The following is an 18521-nucleotide window of genomic DNA, read 5'->3' on the forward strand; positions in this document are numbered from 1 at the left end:
CAATAATTCTGATCGGCACAAACGAAAATAAAATATTGCCCTTAAGCTCAAGCTGATTGATCTAGAAAAATTATAGTTTTTTAACCGTTTTGTGAATAATTCCCTTGTAAAGGCAGAAGTGCGTCAGAACGTCGCAGAGTAATTGCTTACTGGGTTCGTTACTTCTATGTTGGCTTACAGAAAAACCGATTTAAAATTAGGAAAAAGTTATCTTTGCTAGGTGCATCAAAATTCATGAGAATAGTTGAAAAGCTATAATCTTTAATTTTTTCCAGTTTGAGCTCTAGTGCAAAGCTTGTGTGTAAACAGTGGAATAAACTGTAATTGACTCCATATTGGTCGAAGGAAATAATCGGAAATGAAAAAAAGGCATAGATATGTATATAGAAGAATAGAAAGCCATAGTCTATGAGATATAAATCTTATGAGATATAAAAGGCCCGTTCGCGCCAAGCATCCAAACGATTGCATTATATCGCATCAAGAACATGTGAAAGGTCTTTTGAAACTCCCACGGTCGGTCGGCAACGAGCCAATGGACTTCATTGTACAACGGGACCACTGGCATCCATCGAACCTCTTGTATGCGCGGAATACGACATATGGGTATTATAAGGGTATCCAGATAAGCTGTCGGAATCCTCCAACGGCAGGACACGCCCCTTCTGCCTTACTTCGCCCGTAACCCATCGTACGAACTCTGCAGCCCAGCAGCAGCCAATGAAAGGACTGCATTGCCAGACAAGAGAAGTCAACGGAAATTTCTGCTTTTTCGTACACGTATTGTAAATGACTGAATTATAGTAACAAGAAAATGATGCATGCAAAGAGGCCAGCATAACAGGCCAATGTGGGTTTTTCTCTTTAAGGAGACTCGCATCATATAGATATGGGGGCAGATGTAACGGTAACCCCGTGAAGATGAGTAGCCGCAAGGTTACAGAGTTCGCTTTGTCAGGCGGATGGTTGTGGGTTCGAATCTTAGTAGAACCAGGCCATTCGATGTCAGAAAGGACTTTGAACATGGGTTTATTCTCAGGCTCCCCACCAGTTCTCCTTCCTTTACGCTGGAATCTACAATACCTTTGCATGATTTCCTCTCAACAAAAATAAATATCTCTTTTCAATAAACCTGGCCAGAAAGACGCACGACGAAACTTCTCCAGGGAACAATATTTGGTGATATTTGGCAGGAGCAACGTGCCTCGGTATAGGAGAACAGTAAGCCTGTAAAAGGAAGGGTAACATCGCATTACACACAAGCACTGTAAAAAACATAATAATAAGCAAGCATAAGCAAAGTAGGACAGTTAGTACGTTCACGCGGCGCATGAGTGACCCAGGCGAGATCAGAGATCGGGAGCATTAATACATCGCCGCTCTAAGCTCTCCTGGCCACTAGAGCTTCCGATCATATAGAATGGCTTCAGAATAAGCGGAATAGGAAATGTAAGGTAGGGTAGCGGTAAAATAATCGTACTGAATAAAATTATTTTCTTTTAGAGGTAATTTCGCACGATCGTGTGACCACGCGTACGGGATTTGGGGTTGCCCAATAACTCTGTTTCTATTAATCTTTTGAATTTCGCAACAAACTTTCATCAAACTGTATTTGGGTGCAACGAACCTAATGTTTGCCTGAATTTGTATCTTCTCTGTTGTGGCAAACTTGTTTGAATTTGAATTTCGAATACAATTTATTATACATTTTTCATCAAATTATGACGGATTTGTTGATAACTGAAACCACCTTGATACAAATAAATGATTTGAAGTATAGAAACCCCAATGTTCGACAGTCTTCAACAGTTCCATGGATATGGATATGGACATGATTCTATGGATGAATTAAATCTAAATATTCTCCGACTTGTATTTATTTGAATATTTAGTTCATACTGGCCAAAGAATAATATTCATTGCGAAACCAAATTATTAAAAATTCAGGTTTCATGTCAACTTTCACTACAATCAACCGTATGATTTGAAATCGTTTCCTAAATGGCAGAAAATACTTTGATCCAGCTGCTTCGGTTCATTTTTCTCTAGTATCACTATTCAACAGCAAAAAAAAAAAAACTGACAATAAAACAAACATTCCGCTCGTTCCTAACAGCTCGACAAAGTGCCAGTTGAAACCCGATTGAGGCGATAGTGAAGATTCAGTACCGTTCTGTGTGGAAAGCTCAATCGAATCAGTCCAAGTGAGAATCTTGTCCTGTCAACTGCATGGGGAGTTCTAAAAGTTGATAGCTCTCCGAGGATGGCTAGGACAGAGACACACATAGCCACACAGGCTTTGGCGAGAGCAAGTGAGGTCATCGAGAGCAAATGAAATGGAAAATTAAATAGCAAACTTGATTCGTACGACTGACTGGTAGGTACCTAGTCCCTTTCTGTTCGGGCAAAAAAGCTGAATGCTGGATTAGGTTGGCATCTTCACGATTGCTTGCCAGTGTAAAGGATCGTACCGTTTCAGTTATTTTGTTGCTATGAGTAAATATCACCTCAAATGACCGGCTACGATTATCAAATGTATCGTGAAACCTCAAATATCACTGATCGCGATGTTTTTTTGTCGTTCAAACCACTTTTCAAAGTGATTTGTTCCTTCAGAAAAACATATAGAAGGCATAATAGCAATCACTCGGTCTATGAGATAATTACCTGGTGTCATTGTTTTAAGTTTATATGCCGTATAACATTTGTTATGTTTTAGCTGGCTGTTGTTAGCAGTATAGACGAACGATACGTTTAATGTGTAGTTTTCCACTTTCAACGAATCTATATATCTATCTATCTATAACTAAGAAGGAAATGTTTGTTTGTTTCTTTCTTATAGACTGAACCAAATACCGTTAAAATTTTTATTTCAAATGTCTTTCCACTTAGCCAATCGGGCTCTTTTCACATGTTTGGTTGGATTCAAGATTAAGACAATGCTGAAACTAACTGAAACAAAACATAAATATAGTTTATTCAACTTCACCATTCCCACCCATATTTAAACAGAACTAGTAACAAAGCTATGTGCCTCACATATGAAGCATTTGAAAACCAAGCTGCAGCCAGAATTCCGTCACATCCGGGTGGCATTTCATCAATCTCAAACCTTTTGCTGGGGTTCTGGGGTTCTGTGCCGGTGGCCCAATTGTGTCTTGTACATGTAAGCATGAACGTTACACCGTAAGACGGTAACAGCATCCATAATTTGTACACGTCGAATTCCAAACGCTAAACAACATATTTCACGTACTTCTGATTAGGCCTGTTACCGGAATGTCGGAAAAGCGTTTATCCTGATCGTTCTGTCCCATTTATTATGCTAACGGTGGTGGTGGAATATGCACTGGCGGCGCTAGACGTACACATATATCGCAAACAAATTGTCGTTTACCATTTCATTTTGCCGGTTCCGGTCCGAAGTTGTAACGTTGGTTGATTTGTGTAGGGGGGCTGGAGCCTCGCTCGAAAGAGGGCTCTCGGAATCTGTTTCTAGTCCACAATCACACGCACATGATTTCGTGCATGTGTGACACACGAGCTTCGTGCAATCAAATTGACACGCAATGTTCGCACTGGTGCGGAGGCTTAAATCCGCTGTTTTGCTGGAAAATCTTGTCTCTTTTATTATATTATGTATTTCCAAGCAGTTTTTTATTCGAAGTCGGTTACTGTTTTTGATGAAGTTTCAAGCTTCTGATACCGTTCAGGATTTCCCCCCCTAGCAGAGATTACTTCGCATGTGTTTTTTTTTTCGCTCTCTGTGATACAGACAATTGCGTTGAGGTTCCCCTCAGCTATGCGTTTCTAAAAGAAGAACTGCTCTTTGTTTTTTTTTCTCCAATACATCACAGGTACTTCACTCAAAGCACCAAACCATTTCTCTGCTGCCCTGCCTTTCATCCAATTTTCTTCCCCATCATTAAATGATTCATTTTTTCCACATTCTCAGTCCTCGAGGGAGTTGGTGAATAACTATGCCACCACCACTGCTGCCGGAAGAATCGGAATTGCCATTCCTTGCATGTGTTGCTTCTTTGTAACTGCCCAACTCCCCCCTCTGGGGGAAGGGCTTCCAAGTTCTGTTGAGATACTTTATTCACGGTTTCGTCGGTACACGCATTTCTGTCAAGAAGGGTGGCACGGAAGTGATATAAATGTATTGCAATATTTAACAGTCATGTCCGCGTTGGCTGATGGGGAAAATGTTATTTGCTAAACGATCTCTAGCTGAACACTATTGTCTGATGTTGTGCCGAACGAAGGCATTCACTTTTGATGCTTTTCGATAGAATTAATGATAATATGAATGTACTCAAAGTCGACAAATTGTTCTAGTACTATGTTTTTATATTTGCAAAGCATCCCAAGTTCAACAAGAGACCGGTTAAAAAAACTTTAAAATAATAAAAACTAAAGATTTTTTTTTCACAAAATAAAGAAAAGTATCTGAAAGTTTTAAAATAATATAACTGTTGAAATGTTTTTTACCAATTTAAACCCCTGTTTAGAATCTTTCGTTTCTTTACTATAAACTTAGTTCACTTTACTTTTACGGTGACAGATCGATTATCGATCCAGTGCAGATTCCCGAATACATTGCCATGTCACTACGTCTTGGTGTGCTCTTCGCCAATCGTTTCTTACACCTATTACGTTGACATCCTTGTCGACAACACATATGTAACGAGTGTGGGATCTACCCCGAAGTCGATGGCCTCTATCGGGATTCCTGCTAAATATAGCCTTCACGGGTCACTCTTCCGGCTTTCTACTTGCCCAACTCAACTGGAGCCTGCCACTGCACAGTGGGGAATCGCTGGCCATCAGCCAAAAAATTTTTTTCGTTAGCTGTTTCATTATATTTTTTCTTTATTGCTATAATATTCAAGTGTCTAAATCCAAAATTTGGGCGCAATATCATAAAATCTGAATTTTTTATGACTTTTCAAAGCTTGGCAAACTGACGTTTTTTGTCTTTTTTCGAAAAAAAAGTGCATTACTTTGAAACGCTCTGTAGCTTCAATGATAGCTTGGACTTTTTTGACGTCAAAAAAACAGTTGTTGTAAATATTGTGCAAAACAAACCCTTTTCATTAGATATTGTAAAATTTGGTCACAATAGGCCTGACACTAGAAAAATTTGAAAAACATGATTTTTTGTAGAAAAGTAGCTTAAAAGTTTAGTTGCCGCAGTTTGCCACGGTTGTGACTACATTCAAAATTTAGGTAAAAACGTAGGCTTTCAAATTCATCTTGTCCGCTGCTGCGTAAAATTGCGCAAATTGACACTTTCGTGAAAAGAGCGTTAACAGTTTTTTTCATTTTTTTTTTTGAGGTTGAAATTTCAACCTGGATTAATTTTAATCATCACCATGATACCCCATTAATGGAAATTTATGATATCGAGCTCAATCCGTAATAATAAAACAAAGATTTGGGCAAAAATTACAAAATTTATCAACTAAAAGTTATAAAATAAGTGTTAAATAAGAAAATAGTTACCAAATCTCTATGAAACTTTTAACTATGTCAAACTTTATCACTTTCTGCAAATTTAAAACAATATTAAAAACATTCAGCCCTTTTCAATTTATGATCATGAAATTCGCTAAACTGATGGAAGTGTTAAATACTAGCAGCAAATTCATACCATCAAACTCCGGCTAACAATAGCCCGTTTTAAGATTGCTTTTGCTTCGCACTCGTTTGCATACAAGCACACATTTTCCTTTATGAGAAAAAAAAGAACAGTCGTCGCCCTCCGTATCTTTTCGTATTCGTTTAGAACGTTGTGTCATTCCAGTGTCTTTCAAATTCATAAAATCGTTGAATTTTATTATGGAGCCTTTAACTTCAGCGGCACCACTAAATTTAATGTCTAGTAAGTTGTCAATTCATGGTGTTATATATGTATTTAAATGTCCTCTTTCAACCATAGAAAGCGGATTAGGAAGATAACGTATATATGAAACAATGAAACATCGAAAATTACTAGAAGAAATGAAAATTGCAGCGAAAGACATTTTTTCTGCTGATAAGTATAATGAACTTCGAATTTTCTGAAAACAATTCAACACGAGATTTAAGCGATCACAGCGGAAGATGATGATGCTGATAATGATTTTTTCAATTTGTAATTAGTTTGTTTTTTTTTTTATTCTCGCTTATTTTCCGTCGGTCTAGTTCCGCCACTGTTGTGGCCAATCACCGACGCCCAGGGAGGCGACTCCACACCCAGGACCCTAACTCACGACCCGTTTATTAACGGACCGGCGCCAACGGCTTTACTTCCTCATGCGATGGAAGGCGTGGTCCCAGAGATTTTTCGTCTCAGAAAATCTCCCGGTGTCGGCTAGGATTGAATCTAGACCAGTTGGGTTGGTTATGAGTGGATCACGCCACCTCACAACCATCGACACCTATGTCGGCGGTGGGATTCGAACCCAGGCGTCGAGCGTGGTTGGCGGAGACGTTACCAACCACACTAGGCCCCCGCACCAGTAATTAGTTTGTATTACGTATGTTGTTTTAGTTTATTTAAAAAATATATATATATTTAGGTTCGAGGGGTCGTCCATAAATTACCTATTTTTTTCAATGGGGAGGAGGTCCGGTGGCACTACTTGTGGTCAAAGATAATATAATTCTATGAAAAAGGAAAAAATGACAAAAAAATATTAAAAATTGGATTTCGTGCTTTATGGACGGCGCCAAACAAAAAAAATGATGCCAAATTCGTGTTCAGCGCCCCAAAATTATGTAAATACCAAGTTTTTGTCGCATTTACTTTTTTTGCTTGGCCAGCCTTTGTATGGAGTCGCCCCACTGTGCACTGTCGTTCTGTGTCTATGGCTTTAGAGGGCCACCGGGAGTATCAGTGTTTTGCAGAGTAGTAGAGTTAAGACAAGCCCTATTTCCACAGCTTTCTTCTGAGAGGCACAAATGTCTTTATTAACACTCTACCAATGATTTCGATATCGTCCGCAAAAGCTAGGAGCATGAGAGACTTCGTAATGCTGGTATAGCACCTTTCAATGCTATGGTAAACAATAAGTTTGCGAATCATCTGCCCTAGCACTTGATGTGGAACCTCCAAGAGTGGCACCTATCAGTCTAATCGGTTTTGTTGGAAAACCATGTTCGAGCATGATCCGTCATGAGGTGGTGGTGAGTCTGCGAGTCGAGTTCTCGAGATTTATTGAAATTTTGTTGCAAGGAGGGCGATTCTTCATCAGACCACACTTTCAGTATAATCCGATGGATGGCACGATACAGCTATTCGCTCCCGACTTTAAAGAGTTCGGTGGAAAGCCGCTCTTCTCAGCTGTCTTTCAGGTTCTACCCTCCGCTTTCGATTGATCGCGCTTCCGATGCTGACGTTTCTTCGATGACTGTAGCTGCTCGATATCTACCTCCATTTCGTGTCGCAGCTTGTGCCCTCTGGGCGGATCTTCGGCGGAGTTGTACCCAAAACTTCTGATCGTAGTGTTGATATGTGTCCACTGATCGCTCAGGTCATCTCTAGCTCGCTCAACGTTCCGCTCATCAACTTCCTGCGAGTACTCTGTAGCCACCTCTCCATTTGATAATCGCTGGATGTTCAACGGTATCATCCTCGTTGTCCTAGACTTCAATACGTTGAACAACCGGGTGGGGATCTTGCATACTAGCAGATAGTGATCCGAGTAAACGTTTGATCCTTCGAACGACTTTACGTCGTTCCGATCGTTTGTCGTTTACGATCCTTTGACTGACTATCGTCTAAAAAGATCAAGAGTAAGTGCTTCATACTGTCATGAATTAGGCTGTAGTGAAATCGATAAGGCTCAAGTCTTTATCGTTCCTAGTAGAGCGGAAGCATTATCTACCAATCACGAGGTGGAATAAATCTTCCTGTCCGACTCGCGAATTTCCATCTCCGATGACGATTTCGATGCCACGTCCTGAACACTCACTGTACGTCTTTTCAAGGAGATCATAGAACTCCTCCTTCTCATCATCGGGTTTATCATTGGTCGATGCGTATACGTTGGTTCGGCTGTAATTAAATAAATTGTGCATAAACGTGCATATTAGGGTGGGACAAAAAATAAATTCTAGTTCTCATGCATTTTTCGTGTTCCTTATGGGTCCTATAACAACCGTGAAATTGTGCAGATCGATCGGTGGAACTATATTTTTGCGCCCGATTTTTAAAGTTTCCATAGGATTTTATGTGGGAAAATCCACTTTTTCAACACTAATTCTCTAGTGCTGTCCAGTTGGCTTTTTGAAATATATCGATACATGATATTTGCAGGAAATTCACCCCAAACTGATTGAATGACGAACGGCACACTATTCAATTTTACTAGCAATACTGCTGCAGCATGCTGCTGTTGCAAATTCAATCATAAGATAAGAAATGATATCGTGTAAAATTTATCTTGGAGGCTTCACCGAAGATAATATGAGCAAAAATTACACTTTGAATTTTACTTCCACGCGAAATTATTTCTTATTCTTAAGCAAGTGTGCAATAGCAGCATGTAGCAGTGCTGCTGGAAAAAATCAATGATGAGCCGTTCGTCAGACATTCAATCAGTTTGGGGTTGTAATGGACTTATTCCAAGCACCATTTAGAATATAAGTAAATATAAAACAAGCGGAGCGATCATATATCGCATCAGCATAAAACGACGGTGCGATCACCCGCTGCATCGGCAGAAAAGGGTATTGCTACCGACGTGTACAATAAACTGATCGCTCAGTGCGATTCATTCGACTAACAACACTCATCGTGTATAGTCAATAAGTGATGACATTCCCGGGTCCGGTTGGCAGCCGGACTGAAGAAAGAATTTACCACAGGGTGAATAACTTTTTATATAAGCATCGTAGCGCTTTACGGTCTTCAGAAGCGTTCTTCCCAGAAAAATTTCCCACAAATATCATGTATAGATATATTTTAGGAGCCAACTGGACATCTCTAGAGAATTAGTTTTGAAAAAGTGAAGTTTCTCATATAAAATCGTATGGAAACTTGAAAAATCGGGCACAAAAATATAGTTCCACCGATCGATCTGGAAAGTTACACGGTTGTTATAGGACCCATTAAGAACACGTAAAATGCATGGGAGCGAAAAAAATAGTACCATCGCCTTTTTCCCATGTAATATATATTGTTCTCTAGATTGATCGTAGTAATTCATATTCAGCATACAGGGCTGCGATATCCTTTCACTGATGATTTAGCCGCTCGCTCTGGATCAAACGCTGTTGTACGCCGCCCCTAACACGCATATGCGTCAGCATGCGACCGAAGCTTCCATCGGTGCACATGAGACGGTCTCCATATGAAGCAGCGGCCAAAATTACCAAATTGCGAATTTCTTATTCAGGATGTTCTGAGCCCGATAGTTTATTGTCTATATTTTTTGTAGTTTTTTAACTATATTTCCTTAATTTCTTAATGAACGGTTTATGTTGAAAAACGCTTCCAAAATTACCTTTCTCAAAAAATGAAGAAAAGAGTTTTTCTGTTCTGTTAGGGTGTATTTGTATACATTTGAAAGCTTATTATGTAAGCTTCATGAAACTGGAAGAATAATTGATTTCAACTCTGCAGGATCTACCGCAGGCCACCTAGTAAATATGTGAAATTTTCCTAATTTTGACCTTCAAAAATATTAAATGTTAGCACGTGTAAGCACAGCTCCTGATAATGTGCCTGAAAGCCATGATTGTGCTCTTCAAGAATCAATGTTAAAAATTTGTGGAACATTTGCGTTTTTGTAGAAATACTACAAGGTATACAGCCCTAGGGTTGTATGAAATGGTGACGTGGGACTTAACACTGTAATTAGAAGGATTTTCAGTTACAAAGGTTACAAAATCTGCAGACAGCAACAATTCGTTTGTTCTGTGGTTTAAGTGTTTTTTATACGCAGCCTCCCCATATTTTTTCTCTAGAAATATATTGAACAACACTCGAGAGAACTTCGATTACACTTTACGATACTGTGTAGTGTTATTTTTTGTGTGAACAACAATTATTTAACAAGGCACAAGCGTGTCGTTGTTATTGTGGAAGCACCAATAATTTCTCGCAATGCGTCTGTATCAGAATTAACTCTATTTTCTCATAAACCAAATCCAACAATACATACGTTATCATAATACATGATTTTGTCTTTTTTAACTCTGATCAACTTTAATTATTACATAAATCTTATTATGGAAATAATTTCGAAGCCGTTACATAGGTTCACTCATAAGGAAACTTGAGAAGATATGTTGAACAAAATAATCAACCAGTTCCAGCGAAAAATCATACCAATCAACAATTACAAGGAAGTTAAAGTTTAAAATGATTAATTTCTGTTTTTTGTTTGACTTTTTTTGTTTCATTTGCCAACAATTACATTCAGTGTATTACGAAGACAGCTAATATACGTAAGAATTTTATTTGTTAAGTTGAAAACAAAAATATATCAACTGTCAATGTTGAAATGTGATATATATGAAGAAAAAAAAATGTTGAAATGTGAACAAAGATTCTGAATAGATCCTAGTGAGTATAGTATATTCAGAAGCATTCGCTGGTTCTTAAGCTTCTATAAATTTGTATTTTCAGAAAACTACTCTTTCGATCACGATCATTTAGTGAATATCAAAGATAAAATGCAAAAAAAATCTCATGACCGTTGCAAAAATGCTCAATTCTTGTTGAGCAGTTTTTTTTCTAATTCATGAGATAAACTTTTAATCACTATCAATGCAGCAGCATTACAGTTTTTCCTTGATTTCACGGAAATAGAAATCGTGTACCAATGCAATGATAGACGACGAGAGACCAGCGGTGCTCTGCTCCACATAGTATGTATGTTATACCGTACGATATTGTTGCTTTTATCAGCATGTTTTCTTTCAAGACATCAGTTTTTATTGCGCTTTGACAGCAGGTTTAGAAATTGTTCAAGGAAAAGGCTTGTTTCAAAACTTTTCAAAAGATCTTTACCTTCGAGACTTCAAATTAGTCTAAGTTCATGGAAGCAAACCTGAATCGACCTGTTGGGACGGGGAGACTCTGTCAATTTTTATTTCGATATTGATACAGAGAATATCACAGGGTCCATTCACAACGTCTGTGCTAGGAATGCTCGCGTGTGATTGGTTCATTGTTCGCGTAAATTTTCTTGTATTTATTTTATCAATTTTCATAGTTGAGCAGTGAAATAACAATGATGACTAGCGTATTATAAAATTGTTACACGTTTTATCTATCCAACAATATATTGGTTATTGTTATCCATCATGTGGTTATGCTGTTATTATCGTTTGAAATCTGACGTAACATTTGCCAGTTTCGCTTCCTATTTTACAGAATGCATCCCAGTATAGAAAACAAAGACGTAGTCCCACGTCAAATATGATTGAAAGTTTTTGATTTTTTAAGTAGGTTTTGGATTTTTGGTTGATTTCTCAACGAAATTCATCGGATATCCCACCAATTTGGTCCAACACACATTGAGAAAATGTAAAATTAGTATAATTATTCGTTTGTATACACTGACGATTTTTTAATTGTTGTTTTATCATATCCAGTGTAAAACTAAAAATTTGACTCCAAAATGCCGAAAATCTTAATTCTCCGATTATTGATTGGTGGTTGATTAACCGATATCTGTTAAGGTTACTCGTATCTCGGTTGGAATCTCGTGGCAGTCGGGATAGGAGTTGCTGAATGGAGGTGGATGACCACAATTGGGTTCGTCCCCTAGTGCTGGAACTAGATAACTCGAAATTTGGCGATGTTGAGTTAAGTATACTGCTCAAGTATGTTTCATCATACTTATCGCGTCGAGCTCTATGACATATCCAACACTCGTTGAAACACGATAACAAGAAAAAATGTTATTCAATAATTACAAAACTAGACATCTTAACGAAGAACAAGAGTGTTTTATGTTAGATAACTTGGCCTTTGCCGACTTTTTCGTTGATATAACACTGGCACAACTCAAAACTCTTAATTTCGAAAAAACTCGTTTGAAAATTAGCGTCGATTTTTTTTAATTTCCATGAGAACTTCGAAACTTTGAAGATTTACCATTTTTATTGAACATGTTTTGGTTTATTATGCACATATTATAAGCATGTTGTATAAGTTGAAACCTTATTCTTAATACTTTTATAGCGAAGTTTCGATTTGAGCTACAAAGGCAAAGGCAATGAATAAACATAACTCCGGTTTTTTTGTGAATTTTGATCCGGGGTGTTATTGATTGCAAAATGCGAACAGTTTTTGCAATTTTTGAATTTTGTTTTCAAACTTGCTTTGGCTTGAAGCCATTTTCGGTTTCTCTCAATTCTGAGTTCAAGTTTTGGTTTAATTTTAAACTTAGTTCAAAATTTCTATTAAATCTCCATTTTTGGTCAAAGTTGCCGATACATTTTGTGGCTATTCAAAACTTTGTTTATTCGTTCTGAATCCTGGTAATTAAATTAGTCAATTATTGAATACATAAACTACTGATTATCTTTTTCCAGAAGTCTTAAAAAACACGCCTGCGCTGCGTAATTAGTAGACATTTTCTAATTGATGACATTAAAATCTATTTATTAAACATATAAAAATGCAGCTCTGTCTGTGTGTCTATCTGTCTGATCTATATAGGCTTGGAAACTAATATGCCGATCGGCGTAAATTTTGTACATAAGGGTTATAGGGGCCGAAAAAAGTGACTAAGATAGTTCGAGACCCCTCCCACTTCTGGAAGGGAGGGGTCCCATACAAATGAAACACAAATTTCTGCACATCTCGAAAACTAACCAAGTAAATGAACCAAGTAAAACCAAGTAAAAAGAACCAAGTAAAAGAACCTAATATGACATGTGAACGTTTTTAGAGGTAACAAATATGTCCATAACGGTTCGACACCCCTCCCTCTCCTGGAAAGAGGGGTTCCGTACAAATGCAATACAAATTTCTGCACATCTCGCGAACTAATCAAGTAAATGGAACCAAATTTAGCATGTTAAGGTTTTTCAGAGCTAAAAATGGTGGTTCGATACTCTTCCGTTTTCTGGAAGGGTAGGGAGGCCTCCCATACAAATTAAACAGATATTTCAACCAGGTTTTCCGGGAAACAGCCTGAAATGATCGGGTCGATGTACAGGAGCCAAAACTCGATGCCAAGACGCCATTTCGAAATTCAAGATGGAAACTTCCGGGTTCTAATATTGGTGTTTCCGGAACCAGGATGTCGCTCAGAGGCCAGAAATTTTCTCCGAATACCATTTTGAAAACCAAGACGGCGACTTCCGGTTTCAAAAAAACAGCGGAAAGTGACCAAATACCACCCGATATGAGTATTTCTGGAATCGTAATGATGCACTGGAACCACAAATCGACCTCAGACAACATTTTGAATTGTAAGATGGCAACTTCCGATTTCTGGAAAACAGCCTTGATTGGCCGATTTCAATTAAATATGAGTATCTCCGCAACATGAATGATGCACAGAAATCGAAAATCGATCACAAACACCATGCTGAATTCAAAGATGGCGACTTCCGGTGTCTGGCTAACAGCCGAGAATGACCAATTACCACCCAATATGAGTAAATTCGGAACCAGAATGATGCAAGGAGCTAAAAATTGACCTCAGACACAGTATGAATTGTAGGATGGCAACTTACGGTTTCTGGCAAACAGCCAAAAATGGCTGATTTCCATTCAATATGAGTATCTCCGGAACCAGAATGATACACAGCCTCTAAAATCGATCACAGACACCGTTTTGAACTCTAAGATGGCGACTTCCGGTTCCTGGAAAACAATCGATGCAGATGTCAGAATGCACGAGAATTTAGTATTTTATGCAATTTTTTACGCATTTTTACTCAGCGACTTCAATGTATGTATACATATTTATTTGGTTCCAACCTGCATGAAATCGTTTTATCAGTTAACTCTTTCCTACCGAACCCACATAAATGTGTAGGTGGAAGGTGACTAAAACAAATCCCTTTCTCTCGTTCTTTGAATGTCAAATTCGTTATTTAATTGCTCACAACGCTAGAGTCAACAACGCAACGAAAAATAAAAAATCGGAACAGCAAGAGTATTTCTAAGGAAATTAGGTTCTTGGGTTAAGATTTTATTTTTCGTCATATTTCACCCTTACAATTGTGTGGGTTCGGTCGGAATCAGTCACAATCAGCATTGTCAACCTTTTCCTGTTGACCTTTCGAGCAGTTTTTTTATTCTTCATCAAAAAATCCAAGAAAAACGATAAACGTTTTTTAAAAATCACGTTTTTCACAGAAAACGCGGCTTTTTCTAATGATATATAAAAACCGGTATAGCTTTAGGACCCTATTAGAAATTAGACCGTTATGAAAATGATTCGTAATGCACAAATGTAATATCATTCCTTTTTGAGTGAGTGATTGCGCTCTTTTGGATAAACTACGCCCTCATTATACACGCCGTTTAACATGTACAGTGACAGAACATCAATGCCAAAACTCGAAACTACCTCAACATAAATCGTAAACAACCTAATTTAGCTCTCAAACATTCGCATTCGAAACATTACCGGAAAAGATTCCACACAGGGCACAGCATCATAGCCGCCCGTATCGACCTGTGTACAACTAGAGGACCGCTTATTAACCCTTGTAATGCAGCAGCACCGCAATCATCGGATCCGCAACTATCGTCGAACCCGAACTGGTGATGTAATCTGCTAATCCACTTACGGTGCGAGCAGATTGAAACATTTGTCGAGTGCCATCGGTTATGATAGCCAGTAAACTACACTCGTCATACAGTACAGACAGCCGTAAACGGGGACCAACCGTGGAGTTTCCCTTTCGGGTCAAACAGCGACGATGTACTCGCACTGGCAATTGCATTCAATTTATTTCAGTTGACGATCGGATCGGTCCAGTGCTGGAGCACCCGGGTAGAATATGCACGTCTTTCGGAAGCTCATTATCGTTTCGTTGCTGGCGACGATAGGACTGCTGTGCCCCCAATCAAGAAGCCACCAGATTAGCAGCAATGGCTTCGAAATGGTGTCAAAATATCGTTCGACATCGCCCGGGGAAGGCGAAAATGGACTGTATATATCGAAAGTGGTTGAAGTTAGAATCAAGCGGGAAGCAACGGATGATGAGTCGAGTAAGTGGCTAAAAATGTTCTAGAAGAAGTTGTTTCAACAGGCGTACCCTTGTTCCAGGTGTCTCCCTGTGGGAGTGGTTAACGGGGCAGGATAAACCCACCAGGTGTGTGATGGTGTCGGTGGGTGGAGTCATCGGTGGTGGTGCACTGATGGGAGCCTTCGTCGGAGCTGGTATTGGTAGTGCGTTCACTGGACCCGGAACGATCGTCGGTGCTTTCATCGGTGGTGTGGTGGGAATCTTCAGTGGTGTCAGTGTTGGGCATCGGGCCGGTGCAGCCGCGTGTGATAGTCCGTGTGGTACCGGTTCGAACAACATCCAATGCTATCCTTATGATTAGAGAATGTAGATGGATGGAATATAAATTTTAAGAAACGAGTTTTCCTTTTGCTTCACAACATCGCGGTGAATATCCCAAACATGGACAATTATGCACGGGACGGTGCGAAACATCGTTGCACGGTAGTCGAACAGAATGATACGCTGATGAACATCGCGCGAATTGTTGCTATTTGTTTGCCTCAATTGCTTCTCTGTGTTAAAGCATGTTGTCTTACCGCTTTGGGGTCGTTCCTAAATCACGTGGTTTTTAGTTTTTCAAATTTTACTATCTCTATTGCCATCAATCCACCATTGAGAAATATCAGAGATAAATTTTTTTTTACGTTTCTATGGATAATGTTTAAACTAAAAGTTCGATTATGATGAGTATGTGACAGCAAAACCTTTTAAGTGGCATTAACATTTTGAAAATCGATCCAGCCTTCTCGGGGAAAAACAGGTGCCATGGGAAACGTTACAAACAAACATGTCCACGACTCACAAAGACTTTCCTTGAGAAAGATCATCGAGAAGGGTCGAAACGTTGGGTTGTTTCAAAAGAAAATTATCATGTTCTTCAATATCTGTCGAATGTTTTAACTTGGTGAATTTACTTAGACGGATGAAAATTTTGAATAGAGTTTCATGCTCTATATAATTTTGTTATTCAGTAGAACTCTCTTAACTAAGGAACCACAAAGGTTACGGTGACTAATGGGATGAGGCATACTAATTGATCAAAATGTGACCACGTGGTTAAAGAACGGCCCCTTTAGTACACTGCACTACATACACCACAAGTAGGGTTAGGAACGGCTTAAGCAGTAGCGCCTTTTTTAATCAGTCGAAGAAAACAGGCCTCAAACTCCTGCATTTTAATAAATATCGACAATTTCAATGATGGAAACGAAAACTTTGATTGTCTAGCTGTCTTACGAATATAAGAAATACCGTTATTCACAAAGAAATCTGTGAACAATTGCAATTGAAACAAATCGATCTATATTGCAGCCATTCAGGAGCCACTTCGGGTGCTGAATAAAAAACGCCTGCAAAACAGATGGAAACTGCTTAAAATAGGTTCGGGGTGATTGGAATAGTGTCTCTCGATTGGTAACTTTGATTAATGATTGTTAAAGTTTGCTAACTCTGTTTTACAATCTGAAAACAAGTTTTGACACAGAACACGATAGAGAACAGATTGATATACTACCGTTTGAGTTTCACCTAACACATTTCGAGTATTTCGTCTGAATACACAGGCGGTTCGTAAAGCTGCTTAGAATATGTTCCCTACCCTACGTACAGTCTTTCCAAACAATTCCATGTTCCGACATCGTAACGTATCTAGCCGAATCGTAATTGCTGTCTGTAACTATCAAACGGTGCGGACTGTGCCGTACAAGGAACGATAGTGGCAACAGCAAGACTCCCCGGTACGAGCATTTTCTCCTTTCATGAGCAATCACACTCGCACTGACTCTTTCTCGTTTTTCCTAGAGTGATACATAAAACATAAGGACTAGCAGATTATATTCGGAAGCAATATTTTTCCGTTACTTTTATTTATAGCCCGGGGGCAAACAAGGTAACATAAATATTGCACATAATTTTTATGTCTCGTACGTAGACGCGAATTTTCCGCACAACAGAGCTGCGCGTTTGTTTTTCGTCAGCAGTGTCTAGAGTTGGGCAGTAAAACTAAGTAACACATACATACACTGTAAAGTTATCACGTATTTGATATTTGACACAGTCCAGAAAAAAGTTGCCTTAAAATGAGTTTTCAAAAAAACACCCTTATATGCCCGACGGGGTACCCGGGTACTCACAAATTGAAACTAGACTTGTGCGCCGACCATATTATCGGCGGCGGCGGCATAGAAAATATTTTGCCTCGGTGGTGACCAGCGCTCCGGCGTGATACTTATTACCATTTCTAAAACATTGCGTAAAATGTGTGCTTTTATACTCTCATGATCGATTTTTTTCAATTCAACTTTCATAAATAATAAAAATGTGTGCATCAGGGTTAACAGGATTCAAAGGAATCTATTGCCCATTCAACTCTACTTTCGGTAAAAATTTGATTGGTCGAAGTAATTGCATCATCCCCAGTTCTATCTAGCCCAGTTATCGTATTCACTTTTTCGTGAATTTCTGTCCTGGTTATAATAATTTCAGTACTTGATGTAGATATACTTTGGTCTTCAGCTAATACTCGGCCCGGGAAAGTGTGCTTTTATCATTAACTCTAATGTTTCACTAGCAGAGCTAGTACAAGAACCATCTTCTTTTCTCTACGTACTCAACTTATTTGAGTGATCTTTCGCAATGATTCTTTGCAGCCTGCCGGCTGTTGGAGTATTTTCGATGTTCTTACATGTATGGCTCATGCATGCTTTTTGATCTTCAAATTTCTTTATTATAGGCGGTGAGGGATTGATTGTATTCATCCCACTGTTGCGTTCATTTAACCCGGTTGAAAAGTTTCCGGGTTTTCCCGAAGTTTTTGTAGGAATCGATTTCATCAAGGTACCTCTCTATTTGTAGAGCGTACCTTCGTAGGGCAGCAATCAAGGTAAGATTGTCGGATAAAATTTGAGAGATGATTTGAGTTTACTTCAACTTTCTGTATGGTTTGGAAAATACTTCGAAGCTGTACGAAGCAACCATTAGCTTAGAATTATACTGCTCCCAGTTTGTGTTCCTGGGATCTCTAATGAACTCAGTGCGTTCTTGTTTCATTGCTCTATCCTAGAGCACAGTTTTACAATTTTCCGACTTGGGTGTCAGCCATTGATTCAAGTTGACCTCCTGAGCCTCCATCGCACAGTGCAACGTTCCATAGACAAAAACCAAAAAGTGGATACATCTTCTTTCTTGAGTAAAACAAAAAATACAGGATTTTTCGGGTCATTTTATTCTGAGATATAGATAATAAGTGTTTCCTTTCCAGTTTCAATTCAAGTTGGGATTATTTTTCTCTAACTTTTTTCTTAACACTACTCATAAGCTTTTGC

General features: G+C 38.8%; 2 protein-coding genes across 2 annotated transcripts in view; both read left to right on the forward strand.

Annotated features, from left to right (window-relative positions):
- The window catches only part of LOC129720431 (uncharacterized), a 323854-nt gene that overhangs the window by 38637 nt on the left and 266696 nt on the right, over positions 1 to 18521 (forward strand). The gene's annotated exons all lie outside the window — the stretch shown is intronic.
- LOC129723433 (uncharacterized) lies at positions 14878 to 15555 on the forward strand. The gene is made up of 2 exons (XM_055677643.1): positions 14878 to 15178; positions 15237 to 15555. Exons 1-2 carry the CDS (start codon positions 14968 to 14970, stop codon positions 15515 to 15517), a joined length of 492 nt encoding a protein of 163 aa, XP_055533618.1. The 5' UTR covers positions 14878 to 14967; the 3' UTR covers positions 15518 to 15555.

Source organism: Wyeomyia smithii, chromosome 2 (genome assembly GCF_029784165.1).
Source record: "Wyeomyia smithii strain HCP4-BCI-WySm-NY-G18 chromosome 2, ASM2978416v1, whole genome shotgun sequence".
In the NCBI taxonomy this organism is placed as follows: domain Eukaryota; kingdom Metazoa; phylum Arthropoda; class Insecta; order Diptera; family Culicidae; genus Wyeomyia; species Wyeomyia smithii.